Source organism: Peromyscus eremicus, chromosome 17, assembly GCF_949786415.1.
Source record: "Peromyscus eremicus chromosome 17, PerEre_H2_v1, whole genome shotgun sequence".
NCBI lineage: Eukaryota > Metazoa > Chordata > Mammalia > Rodentia > Cricetidae > Peromyscus > Peromyscus eremicus.
In genome coordinates, this window is record NC_081433.1 from 57,013,521 (window position 1) to 57,032,811 (window position 19,291).

The 19,291-nt window shown below is 37.6% G+C and overlaps 1 protein-coding gene across 1 annotated transcript in view; it reads right to left on the minus strand.

Moving 5' to 3' along the window:
• The window catches only part of LOC131894249 (vomeronasal type-2 receptor 116-like), a 41,497-nt gene extending 28,813 nt beyond the window's left edge, over positions 1 to 12,684 (minus strand). The window contains exon 1 of the mRNA XM_059244475.1: positions 12,491 to 12,684. Coding sequence (XP_059100458.1) covers positions 12,491 to 12,684 — 194 coding nt within the window. The remainder of the gene's footprint in view (positions 1 to 12,490) is intronic.
• Between the last annotated feature and the right edge of the window lie 6,607 nt (positions 12,685 to 19,291).

Sequence of the window (19,291 nt, forward strand, 5' to 3'; positions counted from 1 at the left end):
CACAGAAAGACTCAAAAAATAAAGAGAATTCCAGAACATTTTCATTATAAACTGATGCAAAAAACTCAATAAAATAATTGCAAACTGAATCCAAGAACACATAAAAAAGATAATCCACCATGATCAAGTAGGCTTCATCCAGAAGACGCAGGGATGGTTCAACATACAAAAATCTGTCAATGTAATCTACCCTATAAGCAAACTGAAAGAAAAAAAAATCACGGTCCTCTCATTAGATGCAGAAAAGGCTTTTGACAAAATCTAGAGACAAAATCAAAATCAAAATCTAGACACTTTATGACAAAAGTCTTGGAGTGGTCAACAATGCAAGGCTCATGCCCAAACATAATAAAAGCAATTTACTGTAAGCCTATAGTCAACACCTAATTAAATGGAAAAAAACTCAACACAACTCCAGTAAGATAAGGAATAAGACAAGGCTGTCTACTCTTTCCATATATATTCAATATAATACTTAAAGTTCTAGTTAGAGTAACAAGAGAACTAAAATAAATCAAGGGGGATACAAATTAGAAAGGAAGAAGTCAAAGTATTTCTATTGGCAGATGATATGATACTGTATACAAGTGATCCCAAAAATTCTATCAGAGAACTGCTACAGTTGATAAACACCTTCAGAGAAGTGGCTAGATGCAATGTTAACTAAAAAAATCAGGAGCTCCCCCTATATACAAATGATAAATGGGCTTCAAAGAAAACAAGGAAACAATACCTTTTATAATAAACAGTCATAAATAATATAAAATATCTTGAAGGAACTAAAACCAACCAAGTGAAAAACTTGTATCCCAAGAACTTCAAGCTGTTGAAGAAAGAAATTGAAGAATATATCATAAGATGGAAGATGTACCAGGCTCATGGATTAGGAGGTTTAACATAAAAATGGTCTATGCCACATGAGCAGGATACAAGTCTTTTATTGAAAGTGAGGCTCAGTTTGGTGGTGAGTCTCAAAGGTACTAGATGTTATAAGAGGAAAATACCAGGCAAATGGTAAAAGGACTAAAGGTACTACACAATTCAGGAGGTATGGAGGTGGACAGTAAATGTAGTCTACCTGGAAAATTGTCACTGGTAGAGTCTATATGGACCCTGTAAGAAAGAAAGCCATGTTTTGGTGGTGCCTTCCATAAGAAGGGTAATGGACTATGAAGAGAATGCTGTCTAAGTCAAGCAACAGCAGGATTATGGATATCGACATCTATACTGAGATAATAAATCATAACTCTGAGGACTAAGAATTTAAGAACATAATGTGTTATGAGGATTATGTGAGTTCAGCAAAGTGCATATGTTAGAGATGAGATTTTTGTCCTCTGAGGGCTCAGAGTTATTATCATGTCACCACATAAATACCTATAAATACTAAATCATAGAAAGAGCAAATAAACACATCTCAAACCCTATTGTCTTGTGTGATTTCTCAGTTGCCATAACTGTGAAATCTAAACGTTTCCTGTTTATGTCCCCTAATATTGGATATGTGGTTAAGTAGGTACTGTAACTATCTAATTTATAATTGTAGGCAACCATTGCAGCTATTTGAGCCTATCTATGTTCATATTTGACTATTTCATGACAATATTTTTGCCCTAATATGCTTTATACGATATGATAATATTTCACTTAAAAGGAAATAAATATTACAAAAATGAATATTGAGTAAAAACTCAGATCATATTTTCATTCTGTTTTTATGTTTACTTTTTCATTGATGTTAGTGTATTTTTGTTTCTGGCTTTGTGGACAAGACATGTGAGTCCCACAGCACAAATGGAGATATCCAACAACATATTTTGAGAATTTTTTTCTTCAATTTAACTCTAGATGGATCAGAGGAATGAACACAAATCCCTAGGTCTGAGTGAAGTTGCTTTACCTCTGGACTCAGCTTCATAGCCATGTACTTTATTTTATAAGCGGCTGTTTGACAAATGTAAACCGTGCTTGAATCAATAAATAATTTGGTACCTTCTTGGAGAGTAAGGCTATGGACATTTTAGCATAATCATGAAAAAGCAGTATATGTCATAATGTTTTTGAAAGTTAATTAAGACAATGACTGTGGGTTAAAAATAGTATGGCAATGCTTGAACATTAAACTGCATAAGATATTGAGTGTAGGTATCCACCAACATGAGAAATCATGACACTAAGATTCACAAGGTCAGGCCGGGCGGTGGTGGCGCACGCCTTTAATCCCAGCACTCGGGAGGCAGAGCCAGGCGGATCTCTGTGAGTTCGAGGCCAGCCTGGACTACCAAGTGAGTCCCAGTAAAGGCACAAAGCTACACAGAGAAACCCTGTCTCGAAAAACAAAAAAACAAAAAAAACAAAAAAACAACAACAAAAAAACAAACAAACAAAAAAAAGATTCACAAGGTCATGTGAACAATTGGGAAAATGAAAACAGCATGCATTGAATGTTACTTTGTAGGGCACATTTTGATTTTTTATTATTCCATTCTGACTCTATTCGAGTTCCACAACCCAGATATGCTAAATTCTGTTAGTTAGAACTATGTTTAATGCCATACAATTGCATTTAACATGCCTGTAACTGGATGATGCATCTCTGTAATTTCAACTAGATCTATGTTGATCACATTTTCTAGTAGTTAATTCTTTTATTTATATATCTGAAGACTTTCTTAGTGGCAATGCTTAAAGTGTGAAAAAAACTTATATTGAGCTAACATTGTAATATAATCAATAGAAAGAGAAACAGGTGAGGAGAGAGAAGAGAGATGGGGAAAAGAAAGGACCTTCAAATTGTAAAATTTTATACCTAGGGAATATGAGGTGGGAAACTGGATAAATATTAGATTTCTATCTCCAGGGGGAAGTTATAATTATTTCTACCAACACAATGTAAGGGATCAGAAAAGATGTCTCTTAATTCCAGTAGTTCAGTTATTTCAATAAGCCTTCCCACTGCTTGTGATTCATGATAAGTGCTCAGAATTATTAGTAAAGATGAAAGACATGATATTACAAAAAAAATATATATGTAAAAACGTGGAAACATTTGTCAAAATATATTATAATAATAATATGTCAAAATAGATTTTAAAATACAAATGTGGTATAACCAAATATAAATATATATGCCAAAACATGGAAAAATGTTCTCAAACATACTAAGATAATAATATATTGAAGTACATTGTAAAATACCAAGCAGTTATATTAATGACAACATCAAAATTTAAAGGTAGTATTGCATGAAAGCTGGAAATATAAAGAGACATTCTAAATTTTAATTTAAGGTAAAATTTAGAACTTTTTTTCACATAAATGTAGAATGAAAAGTATCATATATTTAAGCAATTACCAGGAATATGTCTGATTTCTCACTAAAAAATGTTTCAAATTAGTCATCAAATATTTATTTCCTACTAACTTCATAAAATTGAATTGCATGATTAATTTCACATAAAATAAAACTAGTATAAAGAAAGAAAAACTATTCACTTCTTGAACCATTTCAACATCCCTGTTCAGCACTTTCAAACTTCCTAGTCCCCTTCTATGAGGTTTTCTCACCTGACATCATATATGCATTGATGACAAAGAGAGCTCACTTCTTGGTGAATTTTTTCTGTGTTCACATTCATCTGTTCACTACTACAATATATACCTGACATATTGTCAAATTATCTAGAGAAATGACTTTTTTGGCTCGTGGATTCAAAGGTCTCACTGTTTAATTGACCTTCTTCATTTCTTTTATGCCTTCTATAATAAAGGACATTATAAAGTATCCTTTGGGAGAACAACACCATATACATGACCAGATAGCAGAAAGAATAAGATAACCTCTAGCCACTTTGATGACCTTGTCTGCAATGATCATAGATGTGCTATTATATCCCACCTGTTATTGATGTCAACAACAACATCAGCACTCTGTAAGATTGCTGGCTGTATGATAAAAAGATTTTTTTCTATTCCGTGGTGATGCCGAGAAGCTGGCCCTCCAGATAGCAATACCTAACCAAGCAAGAGAAAGATATGTATGATAAAAACTTCAAGTCTTGAAGAAAGTAAATGAATTATATATCAGAAGGTGAAAAAATCTCCCATGCTCTCAATCAGTAGAATTAACGTAGTAAACATAACCACCAACCAAAAATAATCAATAACTTCATAAAAATCTCCATTAAATGCAAATACAATTCTTCACAAATCTTGAAATAACAATTCAGAACTTCATATAAAAAACAGGTTCACTAAACCAATCTGGAACATTAATGTAACTACTAGATTGTCCACTCTTCCTAATTTTAAGATGTATTACAGAACGATAGCATTACATATGGCATGAGATTGTCATAAAAATTGACACAATGTTCAATGGAATTGAAATGAAGCCTGAAATATAAACCCACACATGTAGACATATGACTTTTGTTAGAGAATCCAAAAGTAAATACTTTAAAAAATACAGCATCTGGAACCAATGGTTCTGATCAACCTTTATGCCTCCATGTGGAAGAATGCAAATAGATTACCATTCACTACCCTGTACAAAACTCAATCCCGAGGTAATCAAGGACCTTAACATAAAACCATGTACACTGAATCTGACTGAAAGTAGGGAATATCCTTGAATGCATTGCAATGGATATGATCTTCTGAATAGAACATTAATAGTGCAGGAACTAAGATTAACATTTAGTAAATGAGACCTCATGAAACTGAAAAGTTTCTGTAAGTCAAAAGACATAGTCAATCAGACAAAGCAGCAGCTGACTGATTGGGAAAATATATTTACCAACTCCACATCTGATAGTGGAATAATATACTAAATATATAAATACACAAAAAAGTAAAGTTCAAAAAAACCCAAGTAATCCAATCATAAAATAAGATATGATCTAAATAGAGAATTTTCAAAAGAGAAATCTCAAATTGATGAGAAACACTTAAATAAATGTTCAACATCCTTAGTCATCAGAAAAATGCAAATCAAAACTACTTTGAAATTCCATCCTACTACACCTGTCAGAATGATTAGGTTCAAAAACACAAGTCACAGCTCATGCTGGCAAGAATGTGGAACAAAAAGAATACTCCTCCATTAATGTTGGAAGTGCAAACTAATACAGCCACTATGGAAATTAATATGGTGGTTTCTCAGACATTTGGGAACTGATCTACCTCAAGACCCAGCTATACCACTCTTGAGCATAAACACAAATAACACTTCATCCTACCACGAGGACACTTACTCACTTATATTTGTTGTGGCTTTATTTACGATAGCCAGAAACTAGAAACGACATAGATGTCCCTGAACCAAAGAATGGAAAAAAATGATTATTTACACAATGAGTGTTACTCGGGGGCTAGAGAGATGTATTGGTGGTTAAGAGCACTGGCTCCTCTTCCAGAATACATGGATTCAAAACTTCCAGCACCATATGGTGGGTCACAACCATTTGTAACATTAGTGGATTCCACCACCTTCTTCTTGTCTCCAAGGCCACTACACAGACATGTATCTATAAACATAAAATAGTAAAGTTTAAAAGGTGCAGCTGGAGAGATGACTCAGCAGTTAAAGGGTATGCTCACAACCAAAATTATAAGAATATCACTCAGGTGTTACAGAAAAAGACATCAAAGATGGGTGGTGGTGGCACATGCCTTTAGTCCCAGCACTTAGGAGGCAGAAGCAGGCAGATCTCTGAGTTTGAGCCCAGCCTGATCTGAAGAACAATTTCTAGGATAGCCATGGCTACACAGAGAAACCCTGTCTGAAAAATAAAAATGAAGACTAAAAAAAGAAAAGGAAAAAGAAAAATTGCATCAGGAAATTTACAGGCAAGTGGATGGAACTAGAAAACATCATCCTAAATGAGATAACTGAGACACAGAAAGACAAATACAACATGTATTCACTTTTAAGTGGATATTAGCTTTAAAGAAAATGAGAAACACTCCATCCCTCCCCCAACTTGACTATCCTCTTCCCTCATGATCATATCCCCCATCCCCTATCCTCTATTGCCTCCCCATCCCCAGTTTACTCATTGGGATCTCCTATGTTTCCTCTTCCCAAGGTGATCTGTACATCCCTCTTAGGGTCCTCCTAGCTTCCTAGCTTCTTTGGAGCTGTGGGTTGTAGTCTGATTATCCTTTGCTTTATATCTAGTATCCACTTACAAGTGAGTAATACCATATTTGTCTTTCTGAGTCTGGGTTACCTCACTCAGGATGGCATTTTCTAGTTGAAAGAGATATACTAATAGAGGGAGACATTATGGGGTAAGGGAGAAATGGTGCTAGGGAAATTCCCAGGAATCCACAAGGAAGACGCCAGATTAGACTACTAGTAACAGTGGTGAGGGTGCCTGAACTTGCCTACCCTGTAAATCAGACTAGTGAATACCCTGTCATTATAGAGCCTTAATGCAGTAACTGATGGAAGCAGATGTAGAGATCCACAACCGTGAACCAGGCCAAGCTCTGGGAGTCCAGTTGAAGAGAGAGAAGGGGGATTATATGAAAAGGAGGGTCAAGATCATGATGGGAAAATCTACAGAGACAACTGAACCAAGCTCCAAGGAACTCACAAACTTTTGACTGACAGCTATGGAACTTGTTTGGGACAAGACTACACCTTCTACATATGGGAGATGGTTGTGTAGCTGGGTCTGTTTGAGGGGCTGTGGCAGTGTGATCAGGATCTATCCCTGGTACATGAGCTAGGTTTCTAGATCCCATTACCTATGGCCAGACACCTTGCTCACTCCTGATAAAAAGTGGGGAGGCGCTTGGTCTTGCCTCAACTGAATGTACTAGACTTAGCTGCCCCCCCCCCCCATGGGAGAACTTATCCTGTTGAAAGAAAGGATGAAGTGGGGGGGGAGGTAGGAGGGAAGCTGAAAAAAGGATGAGGGGGATCTGTGGTTGGTATGAAAAGTGAATTTAAAAAATTTTAGAAAAATGATAACCAAACTGTAATCATTAGACCTGAGAAGTTTGTTGAAATGAAGAGATTTAGGGGGATGAATGGATATTCTTGGGAGATAGAAATAAATTTTATGGGTAGACTGGGTGTGAGTGGGGATGAGTATGGGGCAATTAGTTTGGGAGAAGATGGGGTGGAGGGAGAGAGCATGGGAAGAGAAGGCTGGAATTGAGGGGACTTTGATGGGTAGGTGTAAACCTAGTACAGTGGAAACTTCTTGTAATCTATGAAGGTGATCCTAATGAGGACTCCTATTATGGAGGATACTGAGTCTCACCTGGCCATTTCTTGTAGCCCGGTGAGGCTTCCAGATGTGGGACTGTGTTGGTGTTTGCCAATTGAGTTGTAGGCCAAACACATCCCATGGAAATCTCCCAAAGTAATCCAGACTGATGCTAAAATAAAAGGATGATAACCGCAAATTGACAGTGGGGCTCCTTTGCCAAGGACAACACCACACAACTCATTGAACAGGCAGAAGCCAAGCTGGCACTTACATGCAGTCCTTACCCCTATGTTCCAGTCTCTGATATAGAGAGGTACTCTAAAGGCTACCAACAGAGATACGTGGACCAACCCAGCTTCAAACCTTTTACCTACAATCTATCCTCTCTCCAAAATATGCTAAGGCAGTGGTAGCATTGATCTTGTGAGAGTAGTTTAGCAATGTGTGGATTGACTTAAGGCCCACTGAGAAGGAACACAGACAGGATATTGCTTGTGTAACGAAGAACCAAAAGCTAGATAGCCCAAATGCCTAAGGAAAACAAAAAAAAAATGCTCAAAAAATCAATATGATAATTCCAAATTATAGCCTGCTAAACTTGTAGATCAGTGCCTTATCCAATCATCATCAGAGAGGCTTCCTCCAGCAGTAGATGGGAACTGATGCAGAGACCCACAGTTAGACATTATGGGAAGAGGGAATCTAAACTGGAGGTCTCCATCAACCCCCTCCATCAGATCTCAGGGATCCTGTGGAAGAGGAAGCAGAAAGTTTCTAAGAGTCAGAGTGGATGGAAGACACCAGGAGAACAAAGGCCCTCTGAATCAACAAAGCAAGGATCATCTGAGTTCACAGAGACTGAAACAGCAAGCACAGAGCCTAGATTGCTTGCACAGGACCTCAGCATATATATTATTGCTTTGGCTAAGTATTTGTATGGGAATCCTAATTGTGAGAACCAGTGGGTCTCCAATGCTTGTACCTGCTCTTAAGACTCTTTTCCTCCTGTTGGGTTGTCCTGTCCACCATCCATATGCTAGTTTTGCTTCACCTTATTATATATAATTTTGTTATATTTGTTTGTTATGTCTTAGAATCTTGATCTTTTCTAGTGAGAAACAGAAAGGGAGTAGATCTGGAGGGGAGAAGATATGTGGACAAACTGGGAGGAGTAGAGGAAGGGGAAAGTATAATCAGGATATATTTTATGAGAAAAAAATCCATTTTCTCTTTTTTTAGAAGAATGATTTATTTATTTTCATTTTTATGTGCGTTGGTGTTTGGCCTGAATATATATCTGTGTGAATGTACTGGATCCTCTTGTACAGGAGGAGTTACACACAGCTGTGAGCCACCATGTGGGTGTTGGGAATTGAACCTGTGTCCTCTGGCAGAGCTGCCAGTACTCTTAACTGCTGAGCCATGTCTCCAACCCCAAGAATCTGTTTTCAAAAAAGAAAAAAAATCATAAAATTTAACTTTGAAAAGATGGAAACAGTAATAAAAATCCTTTTACCAAAAAGAAAAAAATACCAAAAACTGAAAAACAACATGACCAAACACCATATTTAGGCACAGATGGATTTATAGCGGAATTATTCCACACTGTTAAAAAAGATTTACAGCTAATACTCCTCAATTTATTTTTTATAAAATAGAAATAGAATGATAATACCCAAAGTCATTCTGTGAAACCCATATAACTGTAATATCCAAAGCAGGTAAAGACACAACAACAGCAACAGAAAAATAAACACAGGACAGGCGGTGGTGGCACACACCTTTAATCCCAGCACTCAGGAGGTAGAGGCAGGCGGATCTCTGTGAGTTCAAGCCCAGCCTGGGCTACAGAGTGCATTCCAGGAAAGATGCCAAAGCAACACAGAGAAGCCCTGTCTCAAAATAGCCACACACACACACCCCAAAAAAGAAAAATAAACACAGACCAACATCCCTGATGAATATAAATGTAAAAATTCTTAACAAAATACTAACAAACCATGTACAGGAACATGTCAAAGTTATTCTCCATGAGTAAGTTGTCTATGTTCCAGAAATGCAGCACCAGTTTAGCATACATAAGTCCATAATTAAAATAAACCATATAAATGGACATAAAGGTAAAAATTACGTGATCTTCCCAACAGATGAAGAAAAAGCCTTTGGCAAAATTCAACAATTTTATATAGAAGTCCTATCATAAAGAAGTAGGGCTGGAAGATATAAACATTTTATTTTCTAATAAAAACATTATCAGAATATGTTTTATGGAAAAAATCTATTTTCAATAAAAGATGAATTAATTGATTACAAAATTAATGCCAACAATTACACAAACTCATTATCTGTCAGGAATGTGCAAATAAAAACCACATATTATCATGAGCTGATTTTTAAAATCAGTACAAAAATGAGAAAAAAATTGCAATAATATTGAGAATCAGAAAATGCTACATACTATTTGTGAGAGTGTAAATTGCAACAATGCATCTCCCACAGTGAAGTAAATAGATACATAAATAAATAAATAAATAAATATAATTGAAAAGTATATATCTAAACTTTGATGTCCTTCTTTCCACTTCCTTGGGTTCTCCACAGGAAATTATATCAACAGCATAGGCAGAAGTCAAAATATATGATGGGATCACACAAATCTTAAGAAGCTACAAAGTCTAACAAATACAAATTGGATATTGTATTTAGGAGTAAACAATTTTCCTTTCTGAAGAATACACTTTTGGGCAAACCAGAGGATATATAAATTGTTTAAAAAGAAAATTTATTTTTAAAATAATGCAGTATAAATAAAAGAGGATAAGACAACTTCTTTTCAACGACTTTCCATATGCAGACAATGTAAATGTTGTTAGCAATTAACAAGATGTGATAATTTTACTGTCCATGGGTTTCCATGCACTCTCCTGACACATCTAACATTAAAGTTTGACATTATAATTTGAATATGTACTATTCTACTGAATATAACACTCAATAATAATTTTACTGAATAAATTATTAGGAAGTTGGAAGTGCATTCTTTTCTGTCTTAGATAGATTCAACTAAAAAATTATGAAGAAAGCAACCACTTGGGGGACATTTGTCTCTGAGGTAGTGAGATTGAAAGCAGAAAAGAAAACACCCACATATTTTCTCTGCCTACAAAGATAAATGAACTTTCCCTCTAACAATTGGACCTAGAGATCATGCAAAGGGTTTATTTTTGAGAATATTTAACTCTCTAAGGACTGTGCTAGAGCTACAGCTTTTTAATTTATCATTAATGTTTTAATGATAATTATTTTCAATCCTGTATAGACGTATGATAGTAAAACACTTTTTCTTTACTAAGAAATTATTTGTTCATTTTACATACCAACCACAGATCCCCTTCTCTCCCCTCATCCTGCTCCCCACAGCCTTCCCCCTTAATGCACCCCCCATTTCCTCCTTCAAAAAGGTAAGGCCTTCTGTGGAGAGTCAGCAAAGCCTGGTACATTTAGTTGAGGCAGGTCCAAGTCCCTCCCCCTGCATCAAGGCTGTGCAAGGTGTCCCATCATAGGTAATGGTCTCCAAAAAGACAGTAGAGCTACAATTTTGTATTTTAGTGGATGTACTGGAAATTTCCTGTTCTGTTCAATTGTCTTAGATAAAATATATTTCATGTAGCTTTTTATTTCTAATTGTTTCACTCAGCTATCTTTCACAAAGTACTAAGTGGTAACACAAACCGGATTTTAGAAGATTGTTCTAATTATAGTTAAGACAAAATAGCTTCTGTCTGTTCTTTAAAAAAAATGTACTATTAGCTGGGCAGTGGTGGCCCACGCTTTTAATCCCAGCACTCGGGAGGCAGAGCCAGGAGGATCGCTGTGAGTTCAAGGCCAGCCTGGTCTCCAAAGCCAGATCCAAAAAGGCGCAAAACTACACAGAGAAACCCTGTCTCAAAAAAAAAAAAACAAAACAACAACAAAACAAAAAAAATGTACTATTACTGATACCACAGTCATCATGGAATACAGATTCTTACACATCCATTCAACACAGAGTATATTTTCTCTTTTTCCTTGAAAAACAACTTTATAAGTGTTTAAATATCCACATAGGCCCTTGATGAAATAAATTATTCCTCACTATAGTGTCATGAATCACAGGTTTCTGAAACCTAACTAATCAGTATTACAAGAATTACCCCAGACATCTCTATTGATCTTACTAATTTGTCAGTAGTTACAATAATTTTCAGTAGTAGCTATCAGAAAAAAATGCTACAAGTAAACATTAATACCAATATAAAATTCAACCCCAGAAAATGGTGAAATAAACATATCATGGACCTTTAGGAAAGTGTTAAACTGAAGAAAGTTAAACATACAAATATCATACCATTTTAATAGAAAAGAAAGGAAAGCCTTCTAAAACTGTAAAGATGCTCCAGTTTATGACCCTGTGTTCCATGTTAACAAATACTGGGCTAGAACTGTGAGTCTAGCATCTGATCACGAACTTCAGTGGTTGCTACTTCCAATAATACTTTATTCACACATAGGGAAAATCAGAATGCTGTGATTCTAGTGAATTTACTCTTAAGCATTTACAAATTAGACTTTATGTTGCAAAAGTACATTGAATGTCTTTATTACTTGCAGAAATTAATGTCCAAGTAAAACAGAAATAAATTTTAGAAAGAAAAGTATCTCACAACTGCCTGTTCTCTTTCTCCTTTTGATATTTCAGATGCTGTGAACATTGCATAACATGAAGAAATAGTATAAATTTCATAAAAATGTATACATGGACCCTATTAAGTGAAACCTACTGTTTATATGAACAGAAGTAGCAATGGCTTCTCAAATAAAATTGAACGAATAACACATGTTTAAATGGACATCATCATCTACCTGACACTTGACAATAAGAACCTTGCTGTGACACCTCATAACATATCTTAGAAAATTATATTATTATTTAATGTATATCGCATGGTCCTATGAAATTACATTCTATACTAGTGAAGGATGGGCATGCTGGAGTAATTTGAGAGCATTTACCTTTGAAAAGCAATTGGTGAAAGGAAGAAATGTTTAAAAAAATCTGCTCTTTCTTAATTTATAAACCTAATGAATAGTGAGAGAAATGCATTGAGAACTGTTCCATAGATGTGGGAAAAAATCAGAAGAAAAGTCACAACAGGCATTGATAAATTCATGATCAGATCCTTGATATCTAGTACAAAAATGAGTAAATTAAAGAAGGTACTCACCATCTGACATTCTGATAATGACCTGTGGCTTTGATTTGTCTTTGCCAAGTATAAAAAGGGAGCAGTGCAGCAATCATGATATCCCCTTCTAGGAATATGCTTGCTTTCTTTTTCAAAGCACATGAAATAGGGTCATAAGAGTACATAAGCTGGGGAAATAGCAAGATAAGGCAGATAAAAACCAGCAGAAACATCAGTAGTAAGTCTACAAAGACCTAAGCTTTTGTGGACTTTGGGAGTTTTGAGTATTTGGTAAGTTTGTATGAATATGTGAGCATATTTTATACTGCCTGGAAAGTCCAAATGAACCTCCCTCCGCAATGTGTCCCTACCTAGATTGCTAAAATCCTCTAGAGGAGTGTGGAACACTCTGTCCTGGGGCTCTGCATCTGTGGTCCTTGTTCTAAACAGAATCACAAGTTGAAAAATATTATTGAGGATTGTCATTCTCATTCCCAGGTGTCATGCTATATTCAAGACCTCATAAAATAAGGCTAAAGAAAATATCTCTCCTCATTTGGGTAATTTTTCTAAAACCAGTCCAAAGACACTGGTATGAAAATATTTCAAGATGATTACAAATAAAGATGCCTTTTAGATTGTAGATGAAGGAATGAAAGCAGGAACAGCCAAAGTTATTACTGTATCACATCTACCTAGGTCATGCAGTAACACATAAAGTGGAGCAGCCACACTCAATCAATGCCCAGTGGAGGCAGGGAACTTTTTATAACACATTTAAATATGAGTACCAAACTCATATAAAAATATCAATATGCATGCACAGGGTTTTTCTTGTTTGGAGAGTTCATACTTATTAGGAAATTTTGAGTCAGTTACCCCAGGTCAATATATAAGTCAACCCTCATGTTTATTTCTTGAAATTTGGCTTTTTGATTGTGATTGCAATGTGCATCTCTTCTTCATAAATTCACAGATCGATATTTGTCATGATCATTTTCTACATCCATATCAATGTGGTTCAGTATGTAAGATTTTTTTCTTATAATGAAAATAGATTTTTATAAAGTACATCCAGATTACAGTTTACTACCAAAACTACTCTGAGATTTGCCAGACAGACCTCTCTATTCACCTAAATCCATACTTTTTCTTTCTCTTTCTCTCTCACATTAGAAAATACACACACACCAGGGGAATTGAGATAAAATAAATGAAAGTACAATAAGGTTCGACAAAAATGAACTAACTGGGGTTTGAAAAAAAACAAACATGAAAAAGTTAAAAACAACCCATATAGATGCAGAGTCACACTAGTTCTCATATTTAAGAAGCCCAGAAAAACACAAACCTGAATACCATAATATATACCTAATGTACCTGTAGGGTAAAAAGAAAGAAAGAAAAAGATAAAGAAAAAGGAAGGAAAGAAAAATTGTCTGCCACAACATTATGAGACAATGAACCTCCAAAGATGCCACTGAGTTCTTTATGTGTTGACCATCTACAAATGGCCATGGAGCCTGCTCTTAAGAGTAAGTTTGTTCCCATTGCAGATCAAAGGGTTTGTGTGGGGGCCATCTCATATCCCAGAGTACTCTTGAGTAGAAGCAGCAGGAAATATTAGTTAGTAAGATAGAGGGGATAGAAACAGATACAAAATATAGGATAGGCTGGGGGGGGCTGGATCCTAATCCGTAGGGCCCTGACTGTATCTACCAAAGGGTTTTTAAAGGAATGCCAAGAAGTGGAGCAAAAGACCTCTACCCAGGACAGCCAAGTGCAGACCATTTCAGACACCTGGTACTCAAGTCTGTGGTCCAATCATCGTCCTTTTGCAGACCTGCTGGGTAAAGCCAGTAGGAAAGCTAAATGGGCTCCCACAGGTCCCCCTTCTTAATATATAAACAAACAACTCCCCATTAAGAGCTCACAGCAATCTCCACAGCTGTTAAACCTCCCAATATAAGAGTAGAAGATGATAAAGATGGCATTTCTTTTTTGGAATGGGTCTAAGGTGACTACAGCAGACTTTTATAAACCAAAAAGTTCTTGATGCAACTGCACCAAACTTAAAAATCTACCATAGCTTCATCATTAATATTAACAGACTAACATAATTCTAAAATAAATATTGCTATACATAGTTATAATTCTTTTAATCATACATCTTAAAGCAAATTCTTAATAGAAATATTTGAATTTCTTGCTAACAAAACGTAGGATAAACTTCTGATGTATTCACATCAAACTTAAATTCTTCTTTAACTTTACTAAATCTTGGTGCATCATTATCAATATTTTAACATAATAACTCTAACATATCATTACTATTCACAATTATAATTCCTACTAATCTACACTCAAAAATAATTTCTTTTATTTGTTTTTTTTGTTTTTTGCAGTTTTTTTCATTTTTCTTTATTAAGAAATGTTTAACTCACTCTACATACCATCCACAAATCCCACCTCCTTCCTCCTCCCACCACCTAGCCTTCTCTCCCAAGCCACCCCAATTACCACATCCCCCAAATCAAGGTCTTCCATGGGGAATCAGCCTAGGCAGGTCCAAGCCCCTCCCCACTGCACCAAGGCTGCACAAGGTGTCACACCAACAGCACTGGTCTCCCAAAAGCCTGGCCATGCACCAGGGATGGATCCCAATCCCCCTGCCTGGGTGCTCCCCCAAAGAGTTTGAGCCAAACTACCATCTTCCATATCCAGAGGGCCTAGTCCAGTCCCATCAACCACCAGTTTACAGTTCAAGGGCTTCCACTAGTGTGGCCAGTCATCTCTGTCCATCCTCCCATCATGATCTTGACGTCCCCAACCTGCAGAATTCCTCCTCTCTCTCATTGATTGGATTCCCAGAGCTCAGCCTGGTGCCTGGCCATGGATCTCTGCATCTGCCTCAATCAGTCACTGGACAAAGGCTCTATGATGACAGTTAGGTTATTCGCTAGACCAGTCACCAGAGTAGACCAGTCCAGGCACCCTCTGGACCACTGCCTGCAGACCAAGGTGGGGTCATTCTTGGGACTTCCTGAGAGCCTGCCCAGAACCCTAACTCTTCCTATTTCCATTACGTCCTCTTCTATCATGGTATCTCCCTCCCAGTCCTGCCACTCTGTCCCTGTTCCAGCTTGACCCTTCCATTTCTCTATGTTCTCATCCCCCACTCCTTGCTGTCTGCCACCCACCACACCCAGTCCCATCATGTATATCTCATCCACTTCTCCTTCACAGGGTCATCCATGTGTCCCTCCTAGGGTCTTTCCCTGTTAGCAAGCTTCTCTGGAGCTGTGGGTTGCAGTCTGGCCATCCCTTCCCTCACATCTAGTATCCACTTATGAGAGGGTACATACTATATTTGTCCTTCTGAGTCTGGGTTACCTCTCTCAAGATGATGTTTTCTAGTTCCATCGATTTGCCTACAAATTTCATGATATCATTGTTTGTTTGTTTGTTTGTTTGTTTTAATGCTGAGTAGTACTCTATTGGGTATATGTGTGCCACATTTTCTTTATCCATTCTTCAGTTGAGGGGCATCTAGGTTGTTTCCAGGTTCTGGCTATTACAAATAAGGGTGCTAAGAACATAGTTGAGCATGTGTCCTTTTAGTAAGATTGAGCATTCCTTGGATATATGCCAAAGAGTGGTATAACTGGGTCTTGAGGAAGACTTATTCTTAATTTTCTGAGGAACCGCCATACTGATTTCCAGAGTGGCTGTACAAGTTTGCATTCCCACCAACAGTGGAGGAGTGTTCTTCTTGCTCCACATCCTCTCCAATATAAGCTGTCTTCAGTGTTTTTGATCTTAGCCATTCTGACAAATGTAAGATGGTATCTCAGAGTTGTTTTGATTTGCATTTCCCTGATGACTAAGGATGTTGAGCAATTCCTTAAATGTCTTTCAGTCATTTGAGATTCTTCTGTTGAGAATTCTCTGTTAAGCTCTGTAGAGTATTTTTAAATTGGATTGTTCAGTATTTTGAAGTCTAGCTTTTTGAGTTCTTTATATATTTTGGAGATCAGCCCTCTGTCAGATGTGGGGTTGGTGAAGATCTTTTCCCACTCTGAAGGCTGTCATTTTGTCTTATTTACTGTGTCCTTTGCTCTACAAAAGCTTCTCAGTTTCAGGAGGTGCCATTTATTAGTTGTTGCTCTCAGTGTATGTGCTACTGGTGTTATATTTAGGAAGTGGTCTCCTGTGACAATGCATTCCAGATTATTTCCTACTTTCTTTTCTATCAAGTTGAGCATAACTATTTGTATTTGGGGCATAATATTCAGAATTGAGACTTCATCTTGTTGGATTTTCCCTGTGATAAATATGTAATGTCCTTCCTGATCTCTTTTGATTGATTTTAGTTTGAAGTCTATTTTATTAGATATTAGGATAGCTACACAAGCTTGCTTCTTAAATCCATTTGATTGGAAAGTCTTTTCCCAGCCTTTTATTCTAAGGTAGTGTCTGTCTTTCAAGTTGAGGTGTGTTTCTTGTATGCAGCACATGGATGGATCTTGTTTTCATATTCATTCTTTTAGGCAGTGTCTTTCTTTTTAGTTTTTTAAGACAGGGTTTCTCTGTGTAGCTTTTTGCCTTTCCTGAAACTTACTCTGTAGTCCAGGCTGGCCTCGAACTCACAGAGATCTGCCTGCCTCTGCCTCCCAAGTGCTGGGAATAATGGTGTGCTCTACCACCACCCAGTTTAGCCAGTGTCTTTTTATAGGTGAATTGAGACCATTGATATTAATGGATACTAATGACCAATTATCATTATTTCCTGTTATTTTTTGGTGGTAGTTTTGTATGTTTCCCTTCTTTGGTATTTGTTGGTATGGGACTATCTATTGCCTGTGTTTTCATGGGTGTGTCTAACTTCTTTAGGTTTGATTTTTTTCCTTCAAGTGCTTTCTGTACGGTTTGAATTTGTGGAGAGATATTGCTTAAATCTGGTTTTATCATGGAATATTTTGTTTATTCCATCTATGTCGATTGAGAGTTTTTCTGCATATAATAGTTTGGGTTGGAATCCATGGTCTCTTAGTGTCTGCATAATGTCTGTCCAGGCCCTTCTGACTTTAAGAGTCTCCATTGAGAAGTCAGGTGTTATTCTTATGGGTCTGCCTTTATGTGTTACTTGTCCTTTTTCCTTTGCAGCTCTTAATATTTTTTCTTTATTTTGTATATTTAGTGGTTTGATTAGTATGTGGTGAGGGGACTTTTTTTTGGATCCAGTCTATTTGGTGTTCTGTGGCCTTCTTGTTTCATTATAGGCATTTCCTTCTTTAGGTTGGGAAAGTTTTCTTCTATGGATTTGTTGAACATATTTTCTGTGCCTTTGAGTTGGTATTCTTCTCCTTCTTCTATCCCTATTATTCTTAGGTTTGGTCTTTTCATAGTGTCCCACATTTCCTGGACATTTTGGGTTATGACTTTGTTGGCTTTAGTGTTTTCTTTGACTGATGAATCTATTTCCTCTACTATATCTTCAACTCCAGAGATCTGTTCTTCCATCTCTTGCATTCTGTTGGTTATGCTTACATCTGTAGTTCCTGTTCATTTACTCAGATTTACCACTTTCAGCATTCCCTCAATTTGTGTCTTCTTTATTGTCTGGATTTCAGTTTTCAAATCTTGAACTGTTTCCCTCACTTGTTTAATTGCTTTCTTTTGGCTTTCAAGGGATTTACTGATTTCTTCCCGTTGGGGGATGATGGTAGTCTGACCTGTCTGCAGGAGGTCTGTCTGCCAACTGGCCTGAAACTGGGACTGCAATGGGTGGTGATGTTGGGGCATAGGGTTGTGCACCTAGGCCCAAAGCCTAGGGGCTGGGGTGTTTGGGTATGAAGATAAAGACTCAACTCTTAGTCCAATCCGGTGCTGGCAGGCTCTGTCTCAGGGATAATTTGGTTCAAAAATTGGAATTGTATGCTATTCTGTTGGTATTTATGGATTTTTCTCTCCTTCCCGTTGTATACAGATCCTGGGGTTTGAGGAAGCTACACACTGGGAAAGAGTCATTGATGAAGGAGAAGTACATAAGGGCACAGCCTGGTCAGTGTCATTTGTCCTGCCACTGGGTTGCATACCCCAGGAAGACCTGGAGGAAAATGGTGAGCAAGGGGAAGCCACCATTGTGAATGTGGAGCTGTTCCTAGGAACTGTGGTCCAGGCTCTGGTTGGGGTAGAGAAGGCCAGTGTCCTCATGCATGTAGATCCAATCATTCTCATGCAGCCATGTAAGGAAGGTGCTAGAGAGACACTGGCCCAAGTGGAAGCTGGGGACTACTTCGGGGTACCCTGTAGAGCATGGACATAGAGTAGAGGTGTGCCAGATGGCTGGTCCACATACAGCCTCTCCCAGTAAGCATCCCCTGAGAAGTAGAGGCCCAGGGAGGCTTTGCCCAGGAGCAGCAGCAGCAAAAACAGCTTTAGCCCCAGCCCTGGGGTGCCAGGTGTAGCTTTCGCCACCACCATTGGCCATGAGTGTGAGGATCATGGTGGAAGAGTGGGTGGGTCTTGGCAGTGGGGTGCAGCCACAGCAAGGGCTATCTAGGTATAGTCACCATTGTTCCCAGGCTCTGAGGACATTGAGGAGCCAGCAGTGGGGCCCTGAGAAATGGTAGTGGATGCTGGAGGTAGGTAGTAGATCTCTCCTGGGGTTGGTGTCAGAGGCTGCTGCAGGGAAGAGGGGGAGGCCAAAGAACATTAGGAGCAGTGGTGGGTAGAGGGATGAGACCTCTGGGGAAAGAAGGACATTCATGAAGCCCACTGTGTCCCCACTATGGGTGCCAGGTTTAAGGGACTTGGGAGAACTGAAGTCCTTTATGA